Source organism: Callorhinus ursinus, unplaced genomic scaffold, assembly GCF_003265705.2.
Source record: "Callorhinus ursinus isolate GAN/ISIS: 27379988/994484 unplaced genomic scaffold, GSC_fseal_2.0 scaffold3, whole genome shotgun sequence".
Lineage (NCBI taxonomy): Eukaryota > Metazoa > Chordata > Mammalia > Carnivora > Otariidae > Callorhinus > Callorhinus ursinus.
The window spans coordinates 34,043,315-34,067,984 of record NW_027397065.1 but is presented as its reverse complement, the minus strand read 5'-3'; the positions used below and the strand labels follow the sequence as shown (position 1 = coordinate 34,067,984).

At 41.2% G+C, this 24,670-nt stretch overlaps 1 protein-coding gene across 1 annotated transcript in view; it reads left to right on the top strand.

Annotated features, from left to right (window-relative positions):
- DOCK2 (dedicator of cytokinesis 2) overlaps window positions 1–24,670 on the top strand; it is a 414,356-nt gene that overhangs the window by 7,122 nt on the left and 382,564 nt on the right. Inside the window, exons 2-5 of the mRNA XM_025867057.2 lie at window positions 13,437–13,520; window positions 22,256–22,296; window positions 23,361–23,416; window positions 23,900–23,996. Coding sequence (XP_025722842.1) covers window positions 13,437–13,520; window positions 22,256–22,296; window positions 23,361–23,416; window positions 23,900–23,996 — 278 coding nt within the window. The remainder of the gene's footprint in view (window positions 1–13,436; window positions 13,521–22,255; window positions 22,297–23,360; window positions 23,417–23,899; window positions 23,997–24,670) is intronic.

Sequence of the window (24,670 nt, the reverse complement as noted above, 5' to 3'; positions counted from 1 at the left end):
TATAAGTGAAACCATATGATAGTTGTCTTTCTCTGCTTGACTTATTTACCCCGAGGATACAGATGTAGTGAAAAGAAGGGACACATGCACCCCAATGTTCATAGCAGCAATGTCCACGATAGCCAAACTGTGGAAGGAGCCAAGATGCCCTTCAACAGATGAATGAAGAAGATGTGGTCCATATATATGATGGAATATTACTCAGCCATCAGAAAGGATGAATACCCATCATTTGCATCAAAATGGATGGAACTGGAGGGGCTTATGCTAAGTGAAATAAGGCCTCCAACTTTCTAATGCTTCAGCAATTTGGGATTCTTTAGAAGTGGCTGCTGGGCTGGCTCTTCGAGTCCACATAAGGAGATTGTCCTAACCCCTAGGCTTGTGAGAGCCTCACCAGTTAGTGGCCATCTTGTTCCCAACCTTAATGTTTGTATTTGAATAAGCCTTAACAAACTGTGTTTATTTTTGCTGCTGTATGTTGAGACTGGCAATGTAATCATCATAATATTCTAATTCTTGGACCTTTGGACTTTTGTTTGTGTGTTTGTTTGTTAAAGTTTATAAACCTTTAATTTAACAGTCAATTACACATGGGTGCCACAGTCTGTGTTCTGCAGCAAATGTTCTGCGAATGGGAAATGATCATGCTTATCACCATCCAACTCCAGAGGAATCTGGGTAGAGACTCTACAAATGTTCCCTTTAATAGGCATTTCTCCTTTCTTCCTACTTCATTTAATTGATGTAAGTTTGGATTGGAAGAATGGATTTGGAATGCCAAGCCTGAGACACCGTGATTGGCATGTTGGGTTGCGGCACAAGGACATACATAGTGCCAGCTGAACCCAGAGGGTTTGCTTGGGGAAGTGGCATTTTGCTGCTTGCCTCACTGGTGGTGGCAGTAGGGAGTTGTCTCAGGAAAGAATGTTCTGGGTAGAATAAACAGCGAATGCAAAGGTCCTGAAGAGGAAGTCTCTCTAATGTGTGGGAGTCTATGTGGCTGCTGGAGGAGAGCAAGCTAGGGGCAGAAGAGTAGGAAATGAATTCTCCGAGGGGAGGTTGTAGTGACTAGTGCCTGGCACACGTAATGACTAGAGCTTTTACTCTAAAGGGGAGGGGATGGGGCATTGTAGGGTTTTCAGTAGAATGGCAGAATGTTCTATGTTGGTTTAAAAGATTATTCTGTTTTATGATGGATAGGGGTTAATTAAATGTGGAAGCAGGGAGGCCAGCTAGGCAACTACTTCAGTGACCCCAGCAGGAAATGATGGTGGCCCACACCAGGGGGCAGCAATGGAGGAGGTGAGATGTGCTTAGATTCTGGATGTGTGTGTTGTAGGTGGAACAAATGGGATTTTTTTCATGGACTGGAACTGGGTATGAAAGAAAGAGAGGAATCAGGAGTGACTCCAGGGTTTTTGGTGTGAGCAGCTGGAAGAATGGAGTTGCATCTGGGACTTCCTTCATTAAACCCTTGATTTGAGTTCTCATCCACATTTTCATAAATAATAACATTGCCTCACTTTTTTTCATCATGGTACCTTTGCAGAACATTTGTGGTACCATGTTTAAGCACCCTAAGAGGTGTATACTTTTATCATCCTTTCACAGATGAGGAAACTGTGGGGAGCTGAGACCTTCAAGGTCTCACTGAAATGCAACCACTTTCAGACAGTTTTCTTACACTTCAATCTTGGAGGTACCTCTTCTGTTTTACTGAAGACTCATTTTGCACCTTGTCTTTAGTTATGTAACCACATGTCATCTCTGGATAGCATATTGTCTGAGGGCAGACTTGTGTTTTGGGGTCAAGTTTGAGACCGTCCAGCTGTAAGGCACTAGCAGGAACATGGTACATCAGAGAAACTAAGTGTTATTGTAACCTGGGACCACTTGGGAATCCAGTGGAAGCTATAAACTCTCTTCTTGAAAATTTGCACATGAGCAGTTTTGCATTTCAATTTCTTCAAGGCCTGTTCGTGGAAGTGAGTTGGGCCTGATAAAAGTACTCAGTAATTATTTCATAAACCAATACAATAGACATAGCTAAGGCATTCTGCCCAAGCTGTAGATTTTTGGTTTGGGGAACTGTGGAGAACAAGAAAGCTATTTTTTTAAAGATTTTATTTATTTATTTGAGAGAGAGAGAGTGATAGAGAGTGGGGGGGGGGTGGGCAGAGGGAGAGGGAGAAGCAGGTTCTCCACTGAACAGGGAGCCTGATGTGGGGCTCCATCTCATGCCCCTGGGATCATGACCTGAGCTGAAGGCAGATGCTTAACCGACTGAATCCAGGAATCCCAAGAAAAGTGTTTTTTTAAGATTTAGTTATTTATTTTAGAGAGAGTGCAAGAGAGAGAGTGTGTGCACAAGCAGGGGACGGGGCAGAGGGAGAGGGCGAGAATCTTATGCAGACTCTGCACTGAGTATGGAGTCCAATGTGGGGCTCAACCTCATGACCCTGAGACTATGACCTGAACCTAAATCAAGAGGTGGACTCAACCAATTGAGCCACCCTAGCACCCCAAGAAAACTGTTTTTATTGTTTATTCATATCAATTAAATTTAATAAGCCCGTGCTAAGTGATGGTCCTGAGCTGCTCCTGATAAAATACAGTCCTTGCCCTCAGGAAGCTTAAAACCCAGTAGTAATCTCTCTTTCTTCTTTTTGCTTGAGGCAGCAAACAACACTGTTATTACTACTAATGTCCCTATTTCACAGGTTGGGCATGGGTGCATCTTTTGTTTCATGTTACCATAGCTCTGCCATCACCCTTATATTTCCTTGCAGCCTCATGTTGAATTATTTGGCTCTTCCATAGAATGTCAACTCCATGATGGCAAGACAATGTCTCTTGTTCTTCTCCAGCACAGAGCAGGTGCTCGATTAGTAATTGTTCATTGGGTGGATGGCTGGATGGGAGGGTGGATGGCTGAGTGTGTTGGATAAGTGTGTAGATGAATGAGTGGGTGGGGGATGGGGATGGGGAGGTGACAGGGGTTGGAGGTTTTCACTTTCTGGTGGCCTCATAAGATTCAGATGGACTGAATTGCCCTATCTTGCCTTCATCTCCTCAACCCTAACCCTTTGCTGTCAGGAGGCTGAGTCCTATGAGAGCAGCACAGCAATAAATGGGGCGTTCTTGAACTTTTCCCCCAATATCTGGACCCTATAGTTGGCCACTGCCCCAAACCCCACCATTCTCACCCTGGGACTCTATTCACATGGTCCAGCTTTCCCTTACTAGGACTGTGTACACATCAAGGTAATTTCCCCTCCCTCTTCCCTGCCCTTACCACATTTTTCTCCACCCACCTCCTCTGGGGCTCCCACTCCATTTCTTCCCCTTGCCCTCTCTCTCCCACTCTCTCTCCCCCCTCCTCTCCCCCTCCCTCTCTTTCCAGTCTCACTTCCTTCATGGGGCCCCTCTTGATCTCTCTCCTCTGAGAGTCCACAGCTGCTATGACCAACAGCTGAGCCCTTTACTTTTAAGACATTTCTTGTTTCTTGTGGGTTAATTTTGTCTATTCAACTAGATTTCACAAAATCTCCAGGACAGCAGGATCCATCCCCTCTCACCTTACTTTTCTAACATGCAGGATCCAGCAAAGTGCCCAACACTCCCTGCAATAGAAGTGAGGGGCTGAAGAAATTAGCCCTTGATTTCATCATAAAGCCACTCTTCCAACTCTAGCATGTGAATGCGTGAACTCATGTGTGAGTGCGTGTGTGTGCAACTATAGCAGCACTGTAAAGGAAAGATTGAATCCCATCATGATATTTTAAAGCAGTACTTATCAACTTTGACATTGTTGACATTTGGGGCCAGATACTTCTTTGTTATGGGGCTGTTCTGTGCATTGTAGGATGTTTAGCTGCATCCCTGACTTTTACCAGCAAGATGCCAGGAGCTCCTTCACTTTGCCCCCCCTCCCCCGAAAATGTCTCCAGACATTGGTAAATGTTCATTTGGGGCAAAACTGTCCTTAGTTGAGAATCACTGTTTTAGAGAACTCATGGCAATTCCAACTTTCTCTTGTTGGTGGGCATGTCACTCTGACTCACTAAAAACTGAGTAGAGTTGTATGCAGTTTGGCTCCCTCCTGGCTATGTCAATCTGGACTAGTCACTCAATCTTACACTACCTCAATTTCCTCATCTGTAAAATGGAGATGACAATAATTGTACCCAAGAATTATGGTGAGGATTACATAGGTGGGTAAAGCCCTTGGAATAGTGTCTGGTACACAGAAAGGCCTCGGTACAGAGAAAGCCTCTCCAGGGCTGTGGAGGAGCACCTCCTCCTTGGTTACCTCAGTCTGTGATTCTCCCACCTTATTCTCTACTGACTTACACTGGATGTGAGCTCCAGCCTTGCTGCTGGAAGCTTCTGCTGGGTCATCACAGTTGCCCTCCCTGATGCAACATCAGGATGTTGCCTTGGTGCTGAGCCTGTCAATGCCTTGCCCAGAGAGTTCAGGCAAACTGTTTGTGCATTTTCAATGAGTGTGCTTCACTTGAATTGAAAGCTAGCTCCGTTCCCCCCTAGAGTAGAGACCCTCCAAAGCCCAGCTCAGAGACTAGAGAAGTGAGCTTCAGGCAATTGAATTCTTTTTCTCCATTATTGTTTTTGTTTCTCAGATGCATCAACTTGTCCAAACTCTATTAACACTTGTTATTTGCTGAAGCTTTTGTTTTCAAACATGTCAGCAAAGAGCAGGGCCCCAGACGAGGTATGAATCCATCCTAAAGATCACAGGGCACTTGATGGCTACAATCAAAATTGGCAACCAAGCTGGGTCAGCATCTCCTGAAGTAGTCTCAAGAAATTCAAGAAAGAGTTTAGCCAGAAGAAGGGGCATACTTGCCCTTTGTGTTCACATCCCTTCAGTTCAACAAGTATTTATTAAAGCTCAGTAAATATTGATTGAGCTTCTACTGTGGGCCTGATGCTATTCTCAGCACTGGAAATTTATTGGTAACAAGGCAGACTGTCTTCACCCTCACTGATGCTGGAAAAGAGAGGAAATGTACAAGTATAGTATATGTGTATATACTATATATATATGTGTACTTATACACATATATATGTGTATATATATATATATACGCACTAAGTATATATCCAGTATACACACACATACACACCTACATATATACAGACATACACACAAACATGGAATAATTTATAACATCAGAAATGGGCTAGTAAGGGAAGCAAGAACTTTGGACTCTGATCTGGGCTTGAATCCGCTTTTTACCACTTTCTAGCTGTGTGGTCATGGGCAAGTTTCTTTATCTCTCTTTGAGTTTCTCATATGTTACATGAGAGTAATACCTTGGAGGAGTACTGTGAAGATGAAAGGAGGTGATACTTGTAGGATGCTAGGGATTTTATCTGTCTCATCTGTCACTGTCATCCCAGTACCCAGAATAGTAACTAGATGCACAAATGAGTATCTATTGAAAATCATATATGCTTCGTACATAATATATGCCCAATAAGCATTTACCATTTTGGGGGGTGGCAAGCAGTGTGTACAATCAATTGATCTATCTAAGTTATGAGGTGGATAAGTTTTTTACCCTCCCTGTGTCTCTGTTTCCTCGTCTATAAATCCAAGAGAAACATTGTACTTATCTTCTAACATTGCACAAACTACAGAGACCCCACTCTAGTTGTTTCTATGAACTTTGTGTTATAACAGTGGTGTTTACTTTTTCCTTATTTCTCTCAATTTGGGTTCCTGATGAGCAGTGTATCTCAGTGTTCACATAGAATTGGTGACTAATCAGTGGATTCTATTTCTAGGGTTGTTGGAAGTCTCACCTGTCTCAAAGTAGCTGCTTCCACTGGCTTGCCAACCTGGATTTCCAACATGAGCGCTCTCATTGGGTTTAATGAGCTCAGATAGCTTTAGTACTTTCAACATGCCTTTGGTCCTCAGCTATAAGTATTTTGGTCTGAGTGGATGTGTAGGTAACTAACTGCTGCCTTGGTTCCTGAGTATAGTATTTTGATACAGGGAGAGGTCAAATCCTTCATTGGGATGTGTCAATATTCTCTAGTGTTTGGAGACCTTATATGAAAGAGGAAGCTAGAACTGTTGTCTCTGGGAATCCTGCCACCTGCCACTTGTCTATCTTCCTTGGGTGGGCATGAATAGGGTGGAGCAGAATATGATTTCAGTGATTTTTACTTATTTTTTGTCCTATATCTTCCTCATGTTTATCTGCCCCTTTCATCCGTCATTCAAAAGTTGACAGTGGTTAGACCTACAAGGAATAGGGAAGAAGGTGATCGGTTTTTACACTGGTCAGAAATAACTCAAATGAGGATCATAGATAAGCAATCAAACTTTAGCAAACAGTGGCATTCTGGTTCAAAGTTTCCTGTTAGTCATTTAGAAAACTTAACAGAATTGGGTATTGGTATGCAAAGCCACTTCCTTTGTCAGTAATGTCTGCTTTTCCCCAAATGGAGCCTTAAAAACAGAGGCCCTTATGCAAAGGCAGAAATACATTTATAAATTAAACAGCAACATCAGTTACTTTCATTTTCATAAAATGTGAATCTTTGGAATGAATATAGACCTTCATGTTGAATACCGGGCTTCAAGATCTGTCCAAGACATCTTCTTAAGTTGATTGATTGGAACTTACCTACCTGACAGAGCTGGATGAAGCAAGGAAGAGATTCCTAAGGAAAGATGGGGAGGAGACAGGGAACAAAACACAGTCTTTCCCCACCTTCTAAATGTCTGATGGACAGACCCAGTTTGCTAGTGCTTCAGAGGCCAACTCATAGATGGTTTTCTTCTGTTGGAAACCTCAGTTGCCTCCTTGGCCCTGCCCAGGCCTGTGACAGGCATGTTCTTAGCCAGATTTCTGGGGTTGGAGGAAGCAGGGAGTGGAGAGTCTGAGTTAGGGCACCAGCAAGCTGGAGTGTGTCCAAATATCAGCAGCCTGTGTGGGGACAGGGTTTGAAATCAGGCCAAGTGTAAAGGGAATGAAGAAATATGCTCTGTTTATGCAGGAGAAGAGATTCTTGAGTCCCCTGAGGGCCTTCTCAAGGTTTGCTTTCGAACAAAGGATTAATTTTATTTAGTGTTGACCAACAGTGTCATTTGTTGCAAACTGCAGGGAGGTAGATTTAAAGGTAACCTAAAGAAGAGCTCTGAAGGAGTTCTTCTGAATAGATTGCTTTAGGAGGTTTTATAATGCTAATAAAGAGAAAAATGACTACCGTTTATTGAGGACTTACTATGGCCTGAGTCATATGGCGCAAGTCAAGCTGTTTGTGTCTTAACCTCAGCTGAGCTTCTTAAGGACCCTGCAAATTAGGCAAAATCATCTCCTCCATTCTATAGTTGTGGAAAATGAGGCTCAGGGAGGTGAAGTTGCTGCTCAGGCGGGCTTTCCACTGGCCCTTCCAGTGATTTTTGTGGATTACAAAAAAACACCCCTCCCATTGCCAGAGAAGATGTAGGTCTTGTAAGTAGATCACAGGTTGGGTACTAACCTCCAGTGCTCTCTTGCCTGGGTAGCCTGGTACAAGGCAAAGCCTGTATATCACATGCTATGGCTCTGGGTTTGAGGCCAGAGCCAACAAAGAGTAGAACTGGGCTCAGGAGCCACATCTCTCTGACTCCAGATAGACTCTTGGCTCCCAAGCTTTATCGTCTCGCAGGACGGAGACTTTATTATGAATACCTACGAAGACTAGTTGGTCTCTTGGTGAAAGGGCTGATTTGTATAGGTGTTTGGACTAAATAGCCTGTAAGTTTCCTCCTTTTCCCTTAGAGAATGTGGCAAGACTGAAGCATGAAGCAGGGTCTGGTGAATACCTGAATAGTGCCATCTAGGTTTTGGGGAGGGGCAGGGTGGGGCAGGGTGGGGGCAATAGGTATAGAGAATGAGCAAGACGTAGGGCTGGGTTTGAGTCCTGGCTCTGTGACTTACCACTAACAGGGTAAGGAAAGATTTTGGGTGAGCCACTCAAACCCTCTGAATCTTATTTTCCTCATCTATAAAATGGGGATAGTAGCTACTTCATGTAGTAGTTGTAAAGACAACATGAAAGGGCAACTGAGAATATGCTTCTCTGGGACACAGTGAAGCAACATTTTGAGGACGGTTCTGATCTCATTTCTTCTTGAAGGCCCCTCTTCACTGATATGATTATTGCTTTCACTCCATCCATAAGTTTTGGTAAGGTTGTGTTTTCATTTTAATTTGTCTCAAAATATTTTCTAATTTCTAATCTAATTTCCCTTGTGAGTTCTTCTTTGATCCCTTGTTGCTTAAGAGTATGTTGTTTACAGGGTGCCTGGGTAGCTCAGTTGGTTAAGCATCTGACTCTTGATCTCAGCTCAGGTCATGATCTCAGGGTCATGAATTTGAGCCCTGCGTTGAGCTCTATCCTGAGCATGGAGCCTACTTAAGAAAAAAAAAAGTGTATGTTATTTACACATAGTTGTGAATTTTCCAGTTTTATTTCTGTTATTCATTTCTAGCTTTGTTCCTTTGTGGCTGGAAAAGTTATTTTGTATGATTTCAGTATTTTTCATGTACTGAGATATGTTTTGTGGCCTAACATATGGGCTATTCTAGAGAATGTTTTATGTGCACTTGAGAAGAATGTGCATTCTACTGCTGTAGGATGGAGTATTTTGTATATGTCTGTTAGGTCTGGTTATTTATAGTGTGGCTCAGGTCCTCTATTTTTTTACTGATTTTATTCCTACTTGTTCTATTCATTATTGATAGTGGGATATTGAAGTGTCTGATTATTATTGTCGAAGTGCCTAGTTCTCCTTTTAATTGTGTCAGTGTTTGTTTCATACATTTTGGTGCTGTGTTATTAGGGATATATGTTCATAATTGTTATATGTTCTTGGTGTATTGACCCTTTTGCCAATATATAACGCTCTTTTTTGTCTCTTGTAACACTTTTGACTTAAAGTCTGTTTTGTCTAATATTACTATATCCACTATAGTGCTCTTTTTGTTACCATGTGCATGGAACATTTTTTCTTTCACTTTGAACTTGTGTCTTGGATCTAAAGTGAGTCTTTTGTAGATAACATATGGTTGGATCATAGTGGGTTTTTTGTTTTTGGTGGTGGTGGTGTTTTATAATCCTTTCTGCCAATCTCTGCCTTTTGTCAGGACGGTTTAATTCATTTACATTTGATGTAAACACCCATAAAGAAGGATTTACTTCTAACATTTTGCTATTTGTTTTCTATATATCTTACATGTTTTTCTGTTCCTCAATTCTTCATTACTACCTTCTTTTATGTTTAATTGACTTTTTTCTAGTTTGCTGATTTGATTCCTTTCTCATTTACTTTTCTCTGTATTTTTTTTTTTTGGTTATTTTCTTAGGAATTAATCTGGGGTTCACAATTAACATCTTACAATAATAACAATGTATTTTGAGTTATTACTAACTTAGCTTCAATAGTATACAAAATATCTGCTTCTGTACAAATCTATCTCTCCCCGTTTGTTGTTATTGTCACACATTACATTTTTATACATGATGTACCCGTTATTGTAGATTTATAATTATTGTTTTATGCATTTGTCTTTCTAATTGTCTGTTAGCAATGAGCCTCTCTTTCTGTTTATCTCTTAACTTACTCATTTTTGAAGGATAATTTTGTGAGAGATAGAATGCTTAGTTGAGGTTTTTGTTTTTTCCTTTTAGCACTTAAATATGTCATCCCACTGCCTTCTAGCCTCTGTGGTTTCTGAAGAGAAATCATTTATTAATTTTATTGAGGAGTCTTTGTACATGATGAGTTGCTTCTCTCTTGCAGTTTTTTAGTTTCTCTCTTTGTCTTTGGTTTTTGACAGTTTGATAATTATGTCTCAATGTGGATATCTTTGTGTTTATTTTGCTCAGATCTCACTGAGCTTTTTGGGTTTGTAAATTCATGTCTTCCATCAAATGGAAGTTTCTGGCCATTATTTTTTCAAATATTCTTTCTGTTCCTTTATCTCTCTTTCCTCTAATTATGGAACTCTCCTTATGTGAAGTTGGTGTGCTTGATAGTCCCACAGGTCACTTAGGTCTTGTTCATTTTTCTTTATTCTTTTTTCTTTTTGTTTTGCAGTCTGGCTGATCTCAACTGACCTACTTTCAAGGTTATTGATTCTTTCTTCTGCCTGCTCAAGTCTGCTATTGAGTCTCTCTAATGAATTTTTCACATTTGTTATTGTACTTTTTAGCTACAGAATTTCTGTTTTATTAGTTTGTCATTTCTATCTATTTAATAATATTCTCTGTATTATGAAACATTAATCTTTTGGTTTTACTTAGTTCTTTGCCCATAGTTTCCTTTAGCTAGTTCAGCATATTTAAGACAATCAATTTAAAATCTTTTTCTCAAATCCAATGTCTATCCTTCTGTGGGGAATTTCTATTATTTTCTTTTTGTTCTCTTGTAAATGGGCCATTCTTTCTTTTTTTTTTCATGTCTCATAATTTCATGTTGCAAACTGGATATCTTGAATATTATAATGTGCTAACTCAGATGTCAAATTCTCCTCTTTGCCAGGACTGGTTGTAGCTGCTTAGTATAGGCTGTAGTAGTTTGTCTGTCTAGTGACTTTTCTGAAGTATTTTTGTGAAGACTGGTCACTTAAATCTCCAAATGCCTGGAGTTTAAAGAAAAAAGTCTGGTGTTTGTAGCTGGACTCTATGTATGGGTAGGGCCATACCTTTAACATGTAGCCCGACCACTTGCAACTCTGCCTTAGCCTGCATTTCCTGCCATCATGGAGCTTGAAGGTCAATCAGAGTTGAGAGTTTAGGACTTCCTCCCATCCTTTCTTAGCATGTGTCTGGATCCATGCATAGCCTTCTAGATCCCCTGGTATATGGGGGTATTGTATATTCAAGATTTATCCATGTTGTAGCAGCTATCAGTACTTTGTTCCTTTTTGTGGCTGAAGAATATTCCATTGTATAGATAGACCATCTTTTGTTTATATGTATGCTAGCAGATGAAAGGCTGAAGGGTGTTAGTTAAGCAGAGGAGTGATATAATCCCATTGCACTGACTATTGCTCTTGCTGCTGTGTGGAGATTGGATGGAAGGAGGTAGAGCACATGTGGAAAGGCCCATGAAAAGGCTATTGCTCTGTGTCACTAGTCCCAGTGGTCTCCAAACCAAATAGAGGCTTGCTGCGGATGAATCATGTGACCAAACAGGGCAGAAGGTAGATTGAACTAAATGAGAGGAATCCTGAGTCTTCCTGGTAGTCTCACCATTGACTCAATTAATTTCCTCTCCTCTTGGTCCTCCAAAGCATAAATAATAAATAATAATAAAGGGCAAGCTCATAGCTCTAGTCCTTTAGGGAGCCCACAGACAGATCAAAACAGACAACTACAGTTTCTTGGAACAAGGTCCTCTCTGCTCCCTCTGGCTCTAGAAACCCACACAAAGGACGTGGAATATGATTTTCAAAACTGCCACTGAAATGGGGAGTAGAGAGTGGGACAGGAATAAGTTAAAATGCCACAAAGCTTTACCAGGTTTCAATTCCCTTTTTCTTGATTAAGCATTTGCTTGATTGCTATAAACTATTGACCGTTTCCCAGAGTTCTGATAAAGTTGATTCTGAGAGCTTTTGTCAGATTTTTCATTGCTTCTTTAGAAGGACAGGCACTTGGAGTTCCTTACTCTGCCATTTTTGCTGAAGTCACCCAAAGAAGACTTTTTGAATGCATTTTGTTTTGTTGACATATGAGGAAACTGAGGACCATTGGGAGAGGGAGTGAACTGAGTTGCTACACTTACTACCACATGGATGTATTTTGAGAACATTGTGCTAAGTGAAAGAAGCCAGTCACAAAAGACCACATATTATATGATGCTATGTATATACAATGCCTAGAATAAGCATATCTGTAGAGATGGAAAGTAGATTAGTGGCCACTTGGGGCTGGGGGAGCTTTGTGAGGTGATGAGATTGTTCTAAAATTAATCATGGTGATGTCTTCACAACTCTGTGAATAAATCATTGAATTATCCACTTTAAATGGGCAAATTGTATCTCAATAAAGCTATTCCCAAATAAATAAATAAATAAAATCCTTCCAGCTTCCCATTCTCTTGGAATAAAGCCCGAATCCATCACAAGGCTGTGTTTGACTTGGTCCCTACCTCTTCAGCCTCATCTTGTGTCACCCTCTCAACTTTTATCATACTCCATCCATAGCAGTTTCTTTTGACGGTCTCTGCATATGCCAAGTGTCTTCCTTCCTTAGGGCCTTTGTACCTACTCTTCCCTCTTCCTGAAATGCCCCTCCCTTGTCTCCATAGCTGACCTGCTCAAATACTTCATGTATCAGCTCAGGTAGGCCTTCCCTAAGTTCCCCAACAAAAGTTGATGTGCTTATAACTCTCTACCTGGCCCTATTGTTTTCTCTTTCACATGTCTTATATTTTGTAAACTTGTATTTATTTCTGTGTTCACCAAAAGAGCAAGATCAGTGCCTGGCTTGTGCCTGGCACATCATACCCCTTTACTGAATGTCTGCTGCATGAATGAATGATGGCAACATTCTAGGATCATACTGTCCTCCTCCTTAAGAGTCTTTCCTTAAATAAAACCACATGCATTGTGCCCTATTCTGTTCTTGAAAACCTCCCAAGCTGGTGGTTCCATTTTAGCCTTTGGAAAGTAGGCTACATCCCTAATCTGGATGAACAATATGACCTGGTCCCCACTGAGTGAGTGATGCTGAACAGGGCCTGTGCCTTGCAACGATATGTCATGATCATATGTTCTAAGGGGTTAGCAGAGGCTCTGACAGCACAAGCAGAGACTCTGAATGTTCATCGCCAACTACTGTTCCTCAGGGACTGATAATAGAAATGGGAAGACAGGGCACGCCCTTGAATGTTAGACTGTTGTCACCAGGAAGGAGTAACTGGGGAGCAGCAAGTAGCTCATCATAGTGGTTGAGAATATGGAAGTTAGATACTGATTTTCCTGTCACTTCCTGGCCTGAAGACTTTGACCAAGACTTAGCACCTCTGTTTGCCATCTGTAAAATGGGATTGCAGTTTATACCTCACAGGGTTGCTCTTAGAATGGAATGAGATGTGCAGAGCACATGCCTGGTGCACTGGGAGAGGTCAACCTATGGTAGATGATATCAATAATCTCCTTGTCATGCAGACTGGAGTGCAAGACCTGTGCTGGGAGGGGTCAGGTTTGGTTAATGAGTAGGGGCCTTTAGCAGCCGGGCTAGCCCTTCATTGACTCCTGTGGTAGGCAGTGGGTTTCTGCATTGGTCTTATTAACCCCTGTAGGCTGCATGAGTGTCAGGTAAACTCAGGGACAGCAAGGAGGAGCAGTGATTCTCAGTATCCAGAGGTCTCACCATGCTGCCCCTCTCTTGTTTCTCAGCCATATACAACTTCCAGGGGAATGGAGCCCCCCAGCTCTCCCTGCAGATTGGTGATGTGGTACGAATACAGGAGACCTGCGGAGGTGAGTCACAGATGCCTGGCCCCCTGGCTGATGGTGTTGGGACATCAGTAGTATACACCTAGCACCTCCAGCCCTCTCTTGGAACCTGCAAATGTGTGTGGTCTGTTATGCATTTTGATAATATTAGCAATTAGAATTTACTGAAAATAATGCTTTGTTATTTTAAGAATTTATGCTTAGTAGCAAAGGCCTGACTTGTGGGGTTTGATGTTTGTTGTGCTGTCCATTTATCATAGCCATGGGGCTATTTGGGCCTGTGACATGCACCTTCTTTCTTAGTATTAATACTAATAAGATTATAAAGGGAAATCAGCACTATTAGGGTTTTGAAGAGCTCAGTAAATTATACCCTTGATTCCAAAAGGACTGCTATGCACAACTGTGTGGTATGGGCACTGTACCTGGTCCTGGGAGCAGTGCTCACACCCTGCATCAAGCTGGGAGCCCTGTCTTGGGCAAAGTGGAATCTCTTTCTTCCCATAGAGGTTCCATCCTCTTGTGAAGCCAAATGTCTATTGGGCTGTGTTCACCCATGGTGGTGGGGTTGGTAAGGGTGCTTTTTAAAATTTGCGCAAAAGCTAATGGCCTTGGATCCATAAGTCAGGGCATTATAAATCAATATATCACCTATGTCACTGATAAAATTGATACTGGGAGCATGGCTTGGGTATAAGAGCCAAATGAACTTGCCAATATGTCAGCCACAGTCAGGCAGGCTCTCCCAGTCCTCACTGGCAGAGCAGGGCCTCCAGAGGTCTCCCCCTCCCTGGGCCTGCCTCTACTCATACTGTGTGGAGAGCATATGTCCTTCCTGTAGCTGGACAGAGCAAGAAGCAAGGAAGAAATGAGTGGACTGGGGCGCCTGAGTGGCTCAGTCGGTTAAGCGTCTGCCTTTGGCTCTGGTCATGATCCTGGAGTTCCGGGATGGAGCCCCACATGGGGCTCCCTGCTCAGCGGGGAATCTGCTTCTCCTTCTGCCCCTCACCCTGCTCATGCTCTCCCTCTCTCTCTCACACTCTCTGTCTCTCTCTGAAATAAATCAATAAAATTATATATATATATATATAAAGAAATGAGTAGACTGAGCACCCAGGCACATCCCTCCCTCCGAGCTAATCCCTTAGGCTAGAGAGCTCTTGTGCTGGGACAGGAGTGAGGGGTGGACAGGAAGCAGGCTTGTTGCTGTGAAGGAGGCCCCTTCCAGGGGAAATAGCCAGCCAGAGGAAAGGAGGTTGCTTATAGAACTAGCCGTGTTTAGATTCTTACTTATACTCCCCAGTATGCTAACTTCCTTATAACATGTTAGTCTGGGCACTCCTCACGGCAACCCACAGGACAGGTCTTATCCCCAGTGCCAGATCAGCTATGTGTAACTTCCAAGGCAATTCTGCAGATCGACGCACACACATACACACACATACACAAGCAGACACATACACACATGCAAACATAAACACACAGAGGCATGTTCATATATATACACATATACAAACACATGTATACAAGCAGACACAGGGCATGCAAACCAAAAAACAAACAAGCAGAAGAGCTTTTGTGAGGGGGAAAGTATTTGATATCTGATATCTCAAAACAGCTTTAAAGGAGTCATCATGGGAGAAAGGAGAACGCTGTTCACCTTCCTTACATTTATCTTATCCTTTGGTATTATTGTTATTTTGGGTTGTATATGAGGTGAAACGATGCACTTTTTAGTGTCCAGGCCCCTAAAAATCCCAGTCTGGCCCTATGCAAACCTTTTACACACAGAGTGAATGAGGCTGGGGCAGGAAGGAAGGGATATGGTTCCAAACACCCAGCCCCCTTGCCTCAGGGCAGCCCATCTTTTACAAAGATCCCATTCTACCCAGTGGCAAATAAGCAAACTGTAAGTATCTAACAGGGGCAAAGAGTGGAAATATCAACAGCATGGCCACTCTCCTCAGTGTCTCTTATGTGCTGCTGAATGCAAATTCTGAGAAACAGGCACGAGGCCTCATGTCTGCAAGTGAGGAATCAAGACTCAGGGAAGAGAAATGACTCACTGAGGGTCACACAGGGAGCATGGTTGTGTAACCCTCCCTATGTATGCAAGCCCACACTCTTTCTTCTACCCTGTGCCTACCAAGACAGTGCCTACTGTCGGCGAGTATTTGTGTTCTGCATTTTGAGATTCAGACATGTATATTCCTCTTCATTTCATGTGATTTTCCTGGGGAAAGAACTTGTGGGCAGTGAACTGACCACACAGGTTGCCTAGTCAGAGCCTTCTGTTACTTTCACCTGGCCTGGTGCCTGACCTTCAGAAAGGCCACACTCGCTGACTTGAGCCGCTTTTATTTGCCTTTGGGATTAGCATCCTTGTTACTAACTTCTTCGGTTCTAGTTTTCTATTTTAATTCTATTTTATTAGTTTTATTTTAATGTATCCTTGTAATAAGTGGCCACAATGCCTTTCTGGAAAGAGCTGGACATATTAATTTAGTGAGTGATCACCAATTTGTGAATATTTTGAAAATACATAATCAATGTTCAGAAGTCTGTTAACATGATTCTATTTATCTGAAGCGTTGGTATACAAAACAGCGGACTTATCATGCCTACACCCATATCTATATGGAGTTTTTTTTAATTTAATTTTATTATGTTATGTTAATCACCATACATTACATCATTAGTTTTTGATGTAGTGTTCCATGATTCATTTTTTGCATATAACACCCAGTGCTCCATTCAATACATACCCTCTTTAATACCCATCACCGGGCTAACCCATCCCCCCACCCCCCTCCCCTCTAGAACCCTCAGTTTGTTTCTCAGAGTCCATAGTCTCTCATGGTTCATCTCCCCCTCTGATCCCCACCCCCTTCATTATACGGAGTTTTAACTGAAATTTATGGACCCTAAGGTTTCCCTGAGGGCCTCGGACAGCTACAGGCTCTGAGATCAGGCCTGGTATTGTCTGCTTTGCCGATGGGGAGTTCTGCCTATTATTCTGGTTGAAAACCTGTTACCAGCAAATATAAAAAAGTGAAAACCACAGTGTTAGTCAAAAATGAGTCAGGATGGTATAATAAGAACTTGGGTGTGCCCATGAAACCCTTTTGCAGAAACCTACTTGAAAAATAAAATCCAGCCAATTGAGAGATGAATCAAAATTTAAAAATACAGGAATTAAAAAGCTGTGATAAAAGTAAATAGTGGTGAGCATTGAGTCTAAATGAATCAGTTTATAGAGATTGATATTAAAAGTCACAATATTTATGATTACAAAAATGTTATTGTTAGGAAAGTGGACAATATAAAAAAACATAAAATCGAGAAGAGAGGAGTAGAAGGGAATAGATTAACTTTATGATGTTATCATAATAGAGAGTTGGTCAATATCAATTAGAAATAAAATATTACAATTAAAAAATCATAATCACTTCAATCTTTTAATGCTTTTCATAACTATTTTTATTTTAAAGGAGTTTTTAGGAAATCTTTTTTATAAAAAAGAAACATTTATTTATCTTATTTTATTTTTAAGTTTGTATTTAAATTACAGTTAACATACATACAGTATTAGTTTCAGGTATACAATATAGTGATTCAACACATCCATAAAACACCCTGTGTTCATTGTAACAAGTGCACTCCTTAATCCCCACCACCTATTTCACCCATCCCCCTACCCACCCTGGTGACCATGAGTTTGTTCTCTAGAGTGAAGAGTCTATTTCTTGGTTTGTCTCTCTCTCTCTGTTTTTTCCCTTTGCTCATTTGTTTTGTTTCTTAAATTCCACATGAGTGAAATCATATGGTATTTCTCTCACTGACTTACTTCCCTTAACATAATGCTCTCTGGTTCCATTCATGTCTTTGCAAATGGCATGATTTCATTCTTTTTATGGCTGAGTAATATTCTATTACATATATATATGTATATATATACCACATCTTCTTTATCCATTTATCCATTGCTGGACACTTGGGCTGTTTCCATAATTTAGCTATTGTAGATAATGCTGTTGTAAACATCAGGGTGGATGTATCCCTTTGAATTAGCATTTTTGTATTCTTTGAGTAAATACCTAGTAGTTCAGCTGCTGAATCGTAGGGTAGTTCTATTTTTAACTTTTTGAGGAGCCTCCATACTGTTCTCCAGTATGGCTGTACCACCAGTCTATATTCCCACCAGCAGAGCATGAGGGTTCCCCTAAGAAGAAATATTTAATCAAAATTTCAACATTTCCTTCAATTTCACTTCATTTCTTTTCCTTCTATCAAATACAAATAAGATTAAGTTTGGTATTTGAGATTTTTATTTATGCAGTGTCTTTATGCTGATTTTTATGAGTATTTTAAAAATCATATTTTATCTATTTATCCATCTGCCATCCTGTGTATATAAATATAAATGAAAAGTTGACTAAGATGATATTTAATAGTATTTTCCTTTTTGTGGGATTCAGGATAATTCTTTTAGCTCTTATATTTATATTTTTCTGCTTACTTTAAATTCTTTGTAACAGTCCATATCAATTTTAGACAAATAAATAATATAGTCTTGAAGATTTGAAACACCTATCTCCAGATATTAGCAATGATTAATTTTACGTGGTAGGAATATGAGTAGTTGTTATCTTATTCTTTGTACTTTTCAATAGTTTTTAAAGATTTTATTTATTTATTTATTTGCGAGAGAGGGAGAGAGAGAGAGAGAGAGAGAGAGCGTGAGCAGGGGGAGTGGCAGAAGGAGAAGTAGACTCCCCACTGAGCAGGGAGCTAGACATGGGGCTCCATCCCAGGACCCTGGGATCATGACCTGAGCCGAAGGCAGACGCTTAACTGACTGAGCCACCCAGGCGCCCCCAGTAGTTTTTAAATCCTCCCCCTAAACAAACGAACAAACCAACTAAAAAAAGAGTGGAAAGGCCATGGACTTTCGAATCAGAAAGTTATTCTCTGCTCCACTACCCACTAGCTGGGTAGGTAGGCTTCAGTTTTCTCACCTGTGAAATGGGTTACCATTGCCTGTTCTTGGGCTTGTTATGAGGATAGTGTGAGAGAAAGTAAAGAAGCTGTCTAGCACCATGCCTAACTCTTAGGTGCTCTGTGTTGGCTAATTCCATTCTTCCCCCATTATACAGAGCTATATGGAGACTGGCAGGTATGTATATTTATAATATGGCCCAGAGAACCTGGAAGCTGGCCCTCTGATTGCCTGGAATGGGTGAGGCCAGCCCTTCCTTGCCTATACTAAATTTACTCATCTGGATGAATGAAGAAGGCAACACCTCACCTGGAACCTTAGACATGAATGAATTTCCTTTCACTAGACCTCATTTTGGCTAACTTTTTATTATAAAGATAATGTTTTGTTGTATTGAAAACTCAAATAGTTCAGAAGGATACCAGTTGTTACTAAGCCTTAGATATCCTAATGCTTATTTTTTGGTCCATAGTACATCTCTCAGGCTGCCTCTTTTACCCAGAGCCTGAATAAGCATTCTATGTTCTGATTTTAGATGTGCAAAATACATGTTTATTGAGCAGTCAGAACTCCTCATGGGGAGATAAACATAAAAAAATCACTGTGATTTTTCTTCAATCACTTTCTTCAGTCATATTTGGTTGATATCTTTCCTGATATTTAATGACATTTCACAAGAAGACTTCAATCCTATATCCAGTTTAATGCCACCCTTCCTTCTCCAGTTTAAACAAAGTTGGGGTGGGTAGGAGTTTGGGGTGCTTTCTTTCCAATTCTCTGTGTTCCTTGATCAAATAAGCCCAAAGATCAGCCAGTGCCCTGTATGGATAATCTTGTAGCTGGCAAATGAGATACCACATGTCCTTAGGAATAAATCTCCTGGACCATACCCCCATGTTTGGATTTGGCTTAGGGGTGGGGAAGCTATACCAAGCACTCCTAAGGCAGCAACTACCACCTCCAAAGACCCCTCTGTTTCTTTGTCTCTCTCTCTCTCTCTCTCTCTCTCTTCTAATTACATAGACTGTGGTAGTGGGATGGTCTTTGGGGATAGCCCTGCTTGTTTAGACTCTTCTTTATAAGCCCTTCAGAGGGAATGTCTGCTCCACCTTCAATTATTTGCTTCCCTTCTGGAACAACAGGGAAAGTTCCAGTCCACCTACAGATATATACACCTGTCTGGATCAGGGGGCTTACTCTTAGTAGGAAGACAATGGGGTTTCTGTACAGTGGTTCCCAGGGAGATTTTGAATTATGTTTACTAGTAAAATGAAACAAAGGTAAGGTATGAGGGAGGAGGCTGACCTTAGAAGCTTATGCTTTTTAAAGTAAGGCATAGCTTTTGTTGTTTCCTAGAAATGGGACCACACCATACATACCATTCTGAGACTTGCTTTTCTCAAAGATATCTGGAGCTCTTTCCAAGTTTCTAAGTGCATTACCTCATTCTTGGTTCAGCTGCAAAGAGCTCTGCAAGGAGAATTTTGGATCTACCGCTTGCTGAGTAGGGTATACTCAGAGCCATGTAGCAGCTTCTGGACCAACAACTCCATCGAGAGTGATCTAAGTTCTTTGCTTTTAGGGTAAGAGGGTGTCATTATGAGCACTTGACAGGGTGTCTTTTTAAAGTACCACTTTGCAGGGAGATGGCCCTTTGGGTCTGCTTTAGAGATAGGTCATGTGAAAGTAAAGTTTTCTTCTCTTCTGAATGAGGAGGTCAAATCATCAGTAAACTCCATTTTGTTAAGTTTGAAGCATGTTTCATTTACTTTGTTGTCGTGGAAATATGTTGAAATGACTGAAAAAAATAACTGAAAAAAGCGATAGTATTCAAAATCTGTGGGTTCAGGAAATAAAATAGAAAATATGCATGACTTTCTTGGTTGTTGATGATGATAATTATTGATTTTTAAAAGAGAGAATGTACAACACTTAGTGTACAGCTTTGCATACATTAGGTAATTAGTAAATGGTAGCTAGCAATATTCCAAAGATGTTTTTTTAGTTGGTGACATAATGTAGAACTGCAAACAAAGAAGTTGTTATAGTGCAAGGCTGTGGAGTGTCATCTCTGTGGGGTTAGATGCTTGGATTTAAATCTTAGTTACATCACCCACTAGCTGTGTGACCATGAGCAAGTTACTTAATCATTCTGTGCCTCTCTGTTTTCATTTGCAGAACTGAGGCAATAATAGTATCTACGTTAGAGGATTGTTGTGAAGATTAATTTATAATTTGAAAGAAACAAAACAAAAATTTTACCAGAATTCTTGACACACAGCAAGCACTCAGAAAGGATAAGTGCTATTGTTAATGGTTAATTATTACCAGTAGTTATGGACAAATTATTAGAGGAGTGTAAACATAGAATGTGATGCTTTATGAAGTTGCCAGCACTGGAAGTATTCAGCTGGAGAGTAGCTTAGTGAGATCATGGGGATTCAGATATTGGGGGAAGGAAATATTAGGAAAGGACCATGCTCCTTCCTCCATCAGACAGGAAACACAGTATGATGGCTGCTTACATTGAAATCCTGACACTGTCACTTATTAGCTGTTACCCTGAGAAAGTTACTTAACTTCTCTCTGCCTCAGGTAGGCCACTCTTGCAAAATGGGATAATTACAGTTCCTAACTCCTAGTTTGTACAAGGATTAAAAGACTCCATATATGATGAGTGCCTAGAACGGTACTTTATTCCAAACCTGAGATTCTTTCTCTCTGATCTCCATTCATTTCTCTGTTTTTTTTTTTCCCTCTCCTTCCTTTTCTCCTTTTCTCCTTCCTTTCTTTCTGTTTCTCAAAATAGGAGCCACTGTGGGCCTCTGTTGCTTTAGAATTTTCTTTAGGACCTGACCTTCAAGCTGGCTCATGACTATGAAGGGTGACTTTGCATTTTAACTTGTTTGTTTGGGGGCTTGCACGTCTGTCTGTTGAGAATATGTTTCGACAACAATCTGTCAGCCCAGTAATGAGGGTTTGCTAATGAGGCTCCCGACAGACGCTTTTTATTTACAAAGATGACAAATGCCACTACTTGGCTGTGCTTGAATCATTCCAAAGGCCAGTGGACTCATTATAGTCATCAATACTTGTTACACTGAGGCTCATTTTGTTCGAGGATGGTGTATAATTTGGACTTCTGTTAATTGAATCATTTTTGATGTTCTTGTGAAGGGAAGAACCTTATAAAATTCCTGTCCTTTTACCCATCTCTGAACTTATCTGTTTTGTAATGACTAACTTTTGCAAGTCACATATTAGACACCATTTGCTGCTGTTAAAACTGTGGGTATTATTTTAGGATGTTTGCCAGACTCCCTTAGCCTATCTAGGTCTGTAAGGCAGAGGTTGAAACATGCACATGAACACAGGACCCAGGCAAGTAATGGAAATAAGCGAAGGGCTGGGTGGAGGCTGGTGAGCTGGAGGCACCTGCCCTGTCTGATGGGAACAGCTGCCCTTCACCATAAGCCAACTGTGACCACCATCCCTGGGCCTCCTATTTTTTCAAAAGGAGGAAATTCATATTGGTATGTGAAATCCCTGTCTTTTTAGATGCTTTTTGGAGATGTTGGCAACAAATTCAAAAGATTGTTGAAGCCTAGCCAGACTCGGATCTGTACCTAAGGTCTAAAGCACTTTGCAGTAGTTTCTTTGCTAGGTAAAAACAAACAGAACTACAGTAACAACAACAACAACAAAACCAGCAATAAACTTGTAGGAATAGATAAGAGACCTGTTTATTTTCTCTTTGCAGATTGGTATAGGGGATACCTCCTAAAGCACAAAATGTTACAGGTAAGGCCAATCTGTTTTTATTTGAAACAATGTTAGGTGTCTTTGCCTGAGGCGGCAATCCCTTTGGGCAGTTATTTCCCACTATAGCTCCCCAGCACTTCTGTCTCATTTCTCCTTCCTTGCGTCCTGTGCTTTCCCACCTCTGCACGTCGGCCCTTGCTGTGCCTCAACTCCCTTCCCCCTCAAGGCTCACCTCTGGAGCTCGACTTTTCCTGATATGACAATTACGTATGATTTCTCCCTCCCTTGAGGGCATGTTTTATTTGCAATTTATCTTCTGCTGCCTTTCTCTAGAGTTGTGCGGTGGCATTCAGCATTGCCTCACCTCACAGAGACGAGTCCAGTCTCTGCCCTTGGGGAGTTCACTTGTTCCAACTCCATATTACACCATTGTCTCCATGAGAGCAGCCACGTGTTTTACTGGTCTTATTGTTCACGGTGTCTCGTGCAGAAGCGGATGTCTCCAGTGTGCACCCTGGTTAATTTATGAAGGAATTTCCAAGTAATTGATAAGCTTCTCTTGTTAACTGAGCCAAGCTTAGGGGGCAAGGAAATAAGACACTTCTTCCTTCCTCCCCGACATGTTGATTGGGAGGCATGATCCTACTCTGCTCTCCAAAGAACAATAAAATAAATCCAGGGGAAAATAGGTCTCATATCAAGATAGCCCATATGCAACCAAGGATGCTGTTTTGCTTTAGGACCTGATATTCCAGCCATGACTGAAGGGTGACTGCTTTCCTGGCCTTGGGCAGCACAGGGGAGAGACAGAGCACCTTGTCTCACTTAGAGTGAGTCTTTTATGCTCTCCTGTCTTGTTCATCTGGAAGGATGAGTGTCCAAAATGGGACTGGAGCATCCTTGGGAATCCAGGGCTATTACGGAATCTAGAACAACTGGTGGAGAGCTGGTGAGAAGTAGAAATAAGAGAATGAATTATTCCTGTAAAGTTTGAGGGTTTTACCAGTCAATGTTTTTTGGGAAAAATCATGAGGGTCTGGGGTCAGTTATTTCTGTAAGGATATGTCATTTTATTTTATCTTATCTTATTTTATTCCCAACAGGGCATTTTCCCTAAATCCTTTATCCACATCAAGGAAGTGACAGTGGAGAAAAGAAGGTATTTGTCATTCTTCACCAGACCTGACCCTCCCATGGCTCACAGATGTCTCTGTCCTATCTGCTTTGACAGCCTGACTTGGCAGATGTGAATCAGCTGATCCCCCTTCTCCGTGCCCACGTTTATTTGTGTGTCCTCCTTTCCTCATGCAGTGGAAGATCTAATCCACATTGATTCTGTTCAGATCTGGGGTATTAAGAAGTTTGGAGAGTCAAACTTTTCACTGGCAGCTGCCTTTGAACTATATTAAAGTCAATTAATCCTGAATAATGAGCTTGAAGGGCCCACCCCAGTGAAGTAGGACATTAAAAAGGAAGTTCTTTGCATTTGCATAACATAATTGGTGTGGCTATTGGAGGCGGTTTAGTCTCCTGCCAGCAAGGCCCCTCTCAGCAGCTGCAGCTTAATGCAAATTTGCCAGCATTTTATCTTGTTAGCACCTGGGTCTCAATTTCACACAATTTTGTCTCCCACCTTAAATAGAAATATCGAGAACATCATTCCTGCAGAAATTCCTCTGGCACAAGAAGTGACAACGACACTTTGGGAATGGGGCAGCATCTGGAAACAGCTCTACGTGGTGAGACCCAGAACCCTGCTCCCTGGGATGGAAGCTTCCTGAGGTCTTTGCTTTGGTTCAGATTTGGAATTCAGCCATGAACAGGGCAGGCCAAGGTAGCTCCCGTGACATAGTAGGACAAACAGTATGAATATATCGAGGTCCAGAGAAGTTAGGTAACTTTCTCAAAGCCACACAGTGAGCTTGTGACCCAGCCATAATACATGGGGGTCTGATGTGATCCTTCAGTTTTAAAACTAGTGCAAAAAGTTTTGTTAAAAAATAAAGCTTCCTGTCATGAGACTCCACATTATAATAAACCCTGGGGATTTTGATCTGGTAGTCTGCTGACAGTACCTGGAAAAACACCGTTCTAATATATTAATTAACTTAATTAATTAATTAACGGCTATTGTCCTTAGATCTATGAGGAAGCTTTGACCCTGGAAAAACAAAGAGCACATTTTGTATGTGTTTTCCCTGTATTGAAGCAAATCTAATTTTAAATCCTCCTTTGATGCTTCTAAAGCTCCTAATGAAAGCAATTAGCTAAGAAAACCATTAAGCTGAGAGTGAAAATGTCAACCAAGTCTTACTGCATCTCTGTTACAGCACTGTGCACACCTGCTGGTGTACACACGCTATTTGTAGACTTAACTTTTATGGTCATAAATGTCGACTCCCGTGTGGATACT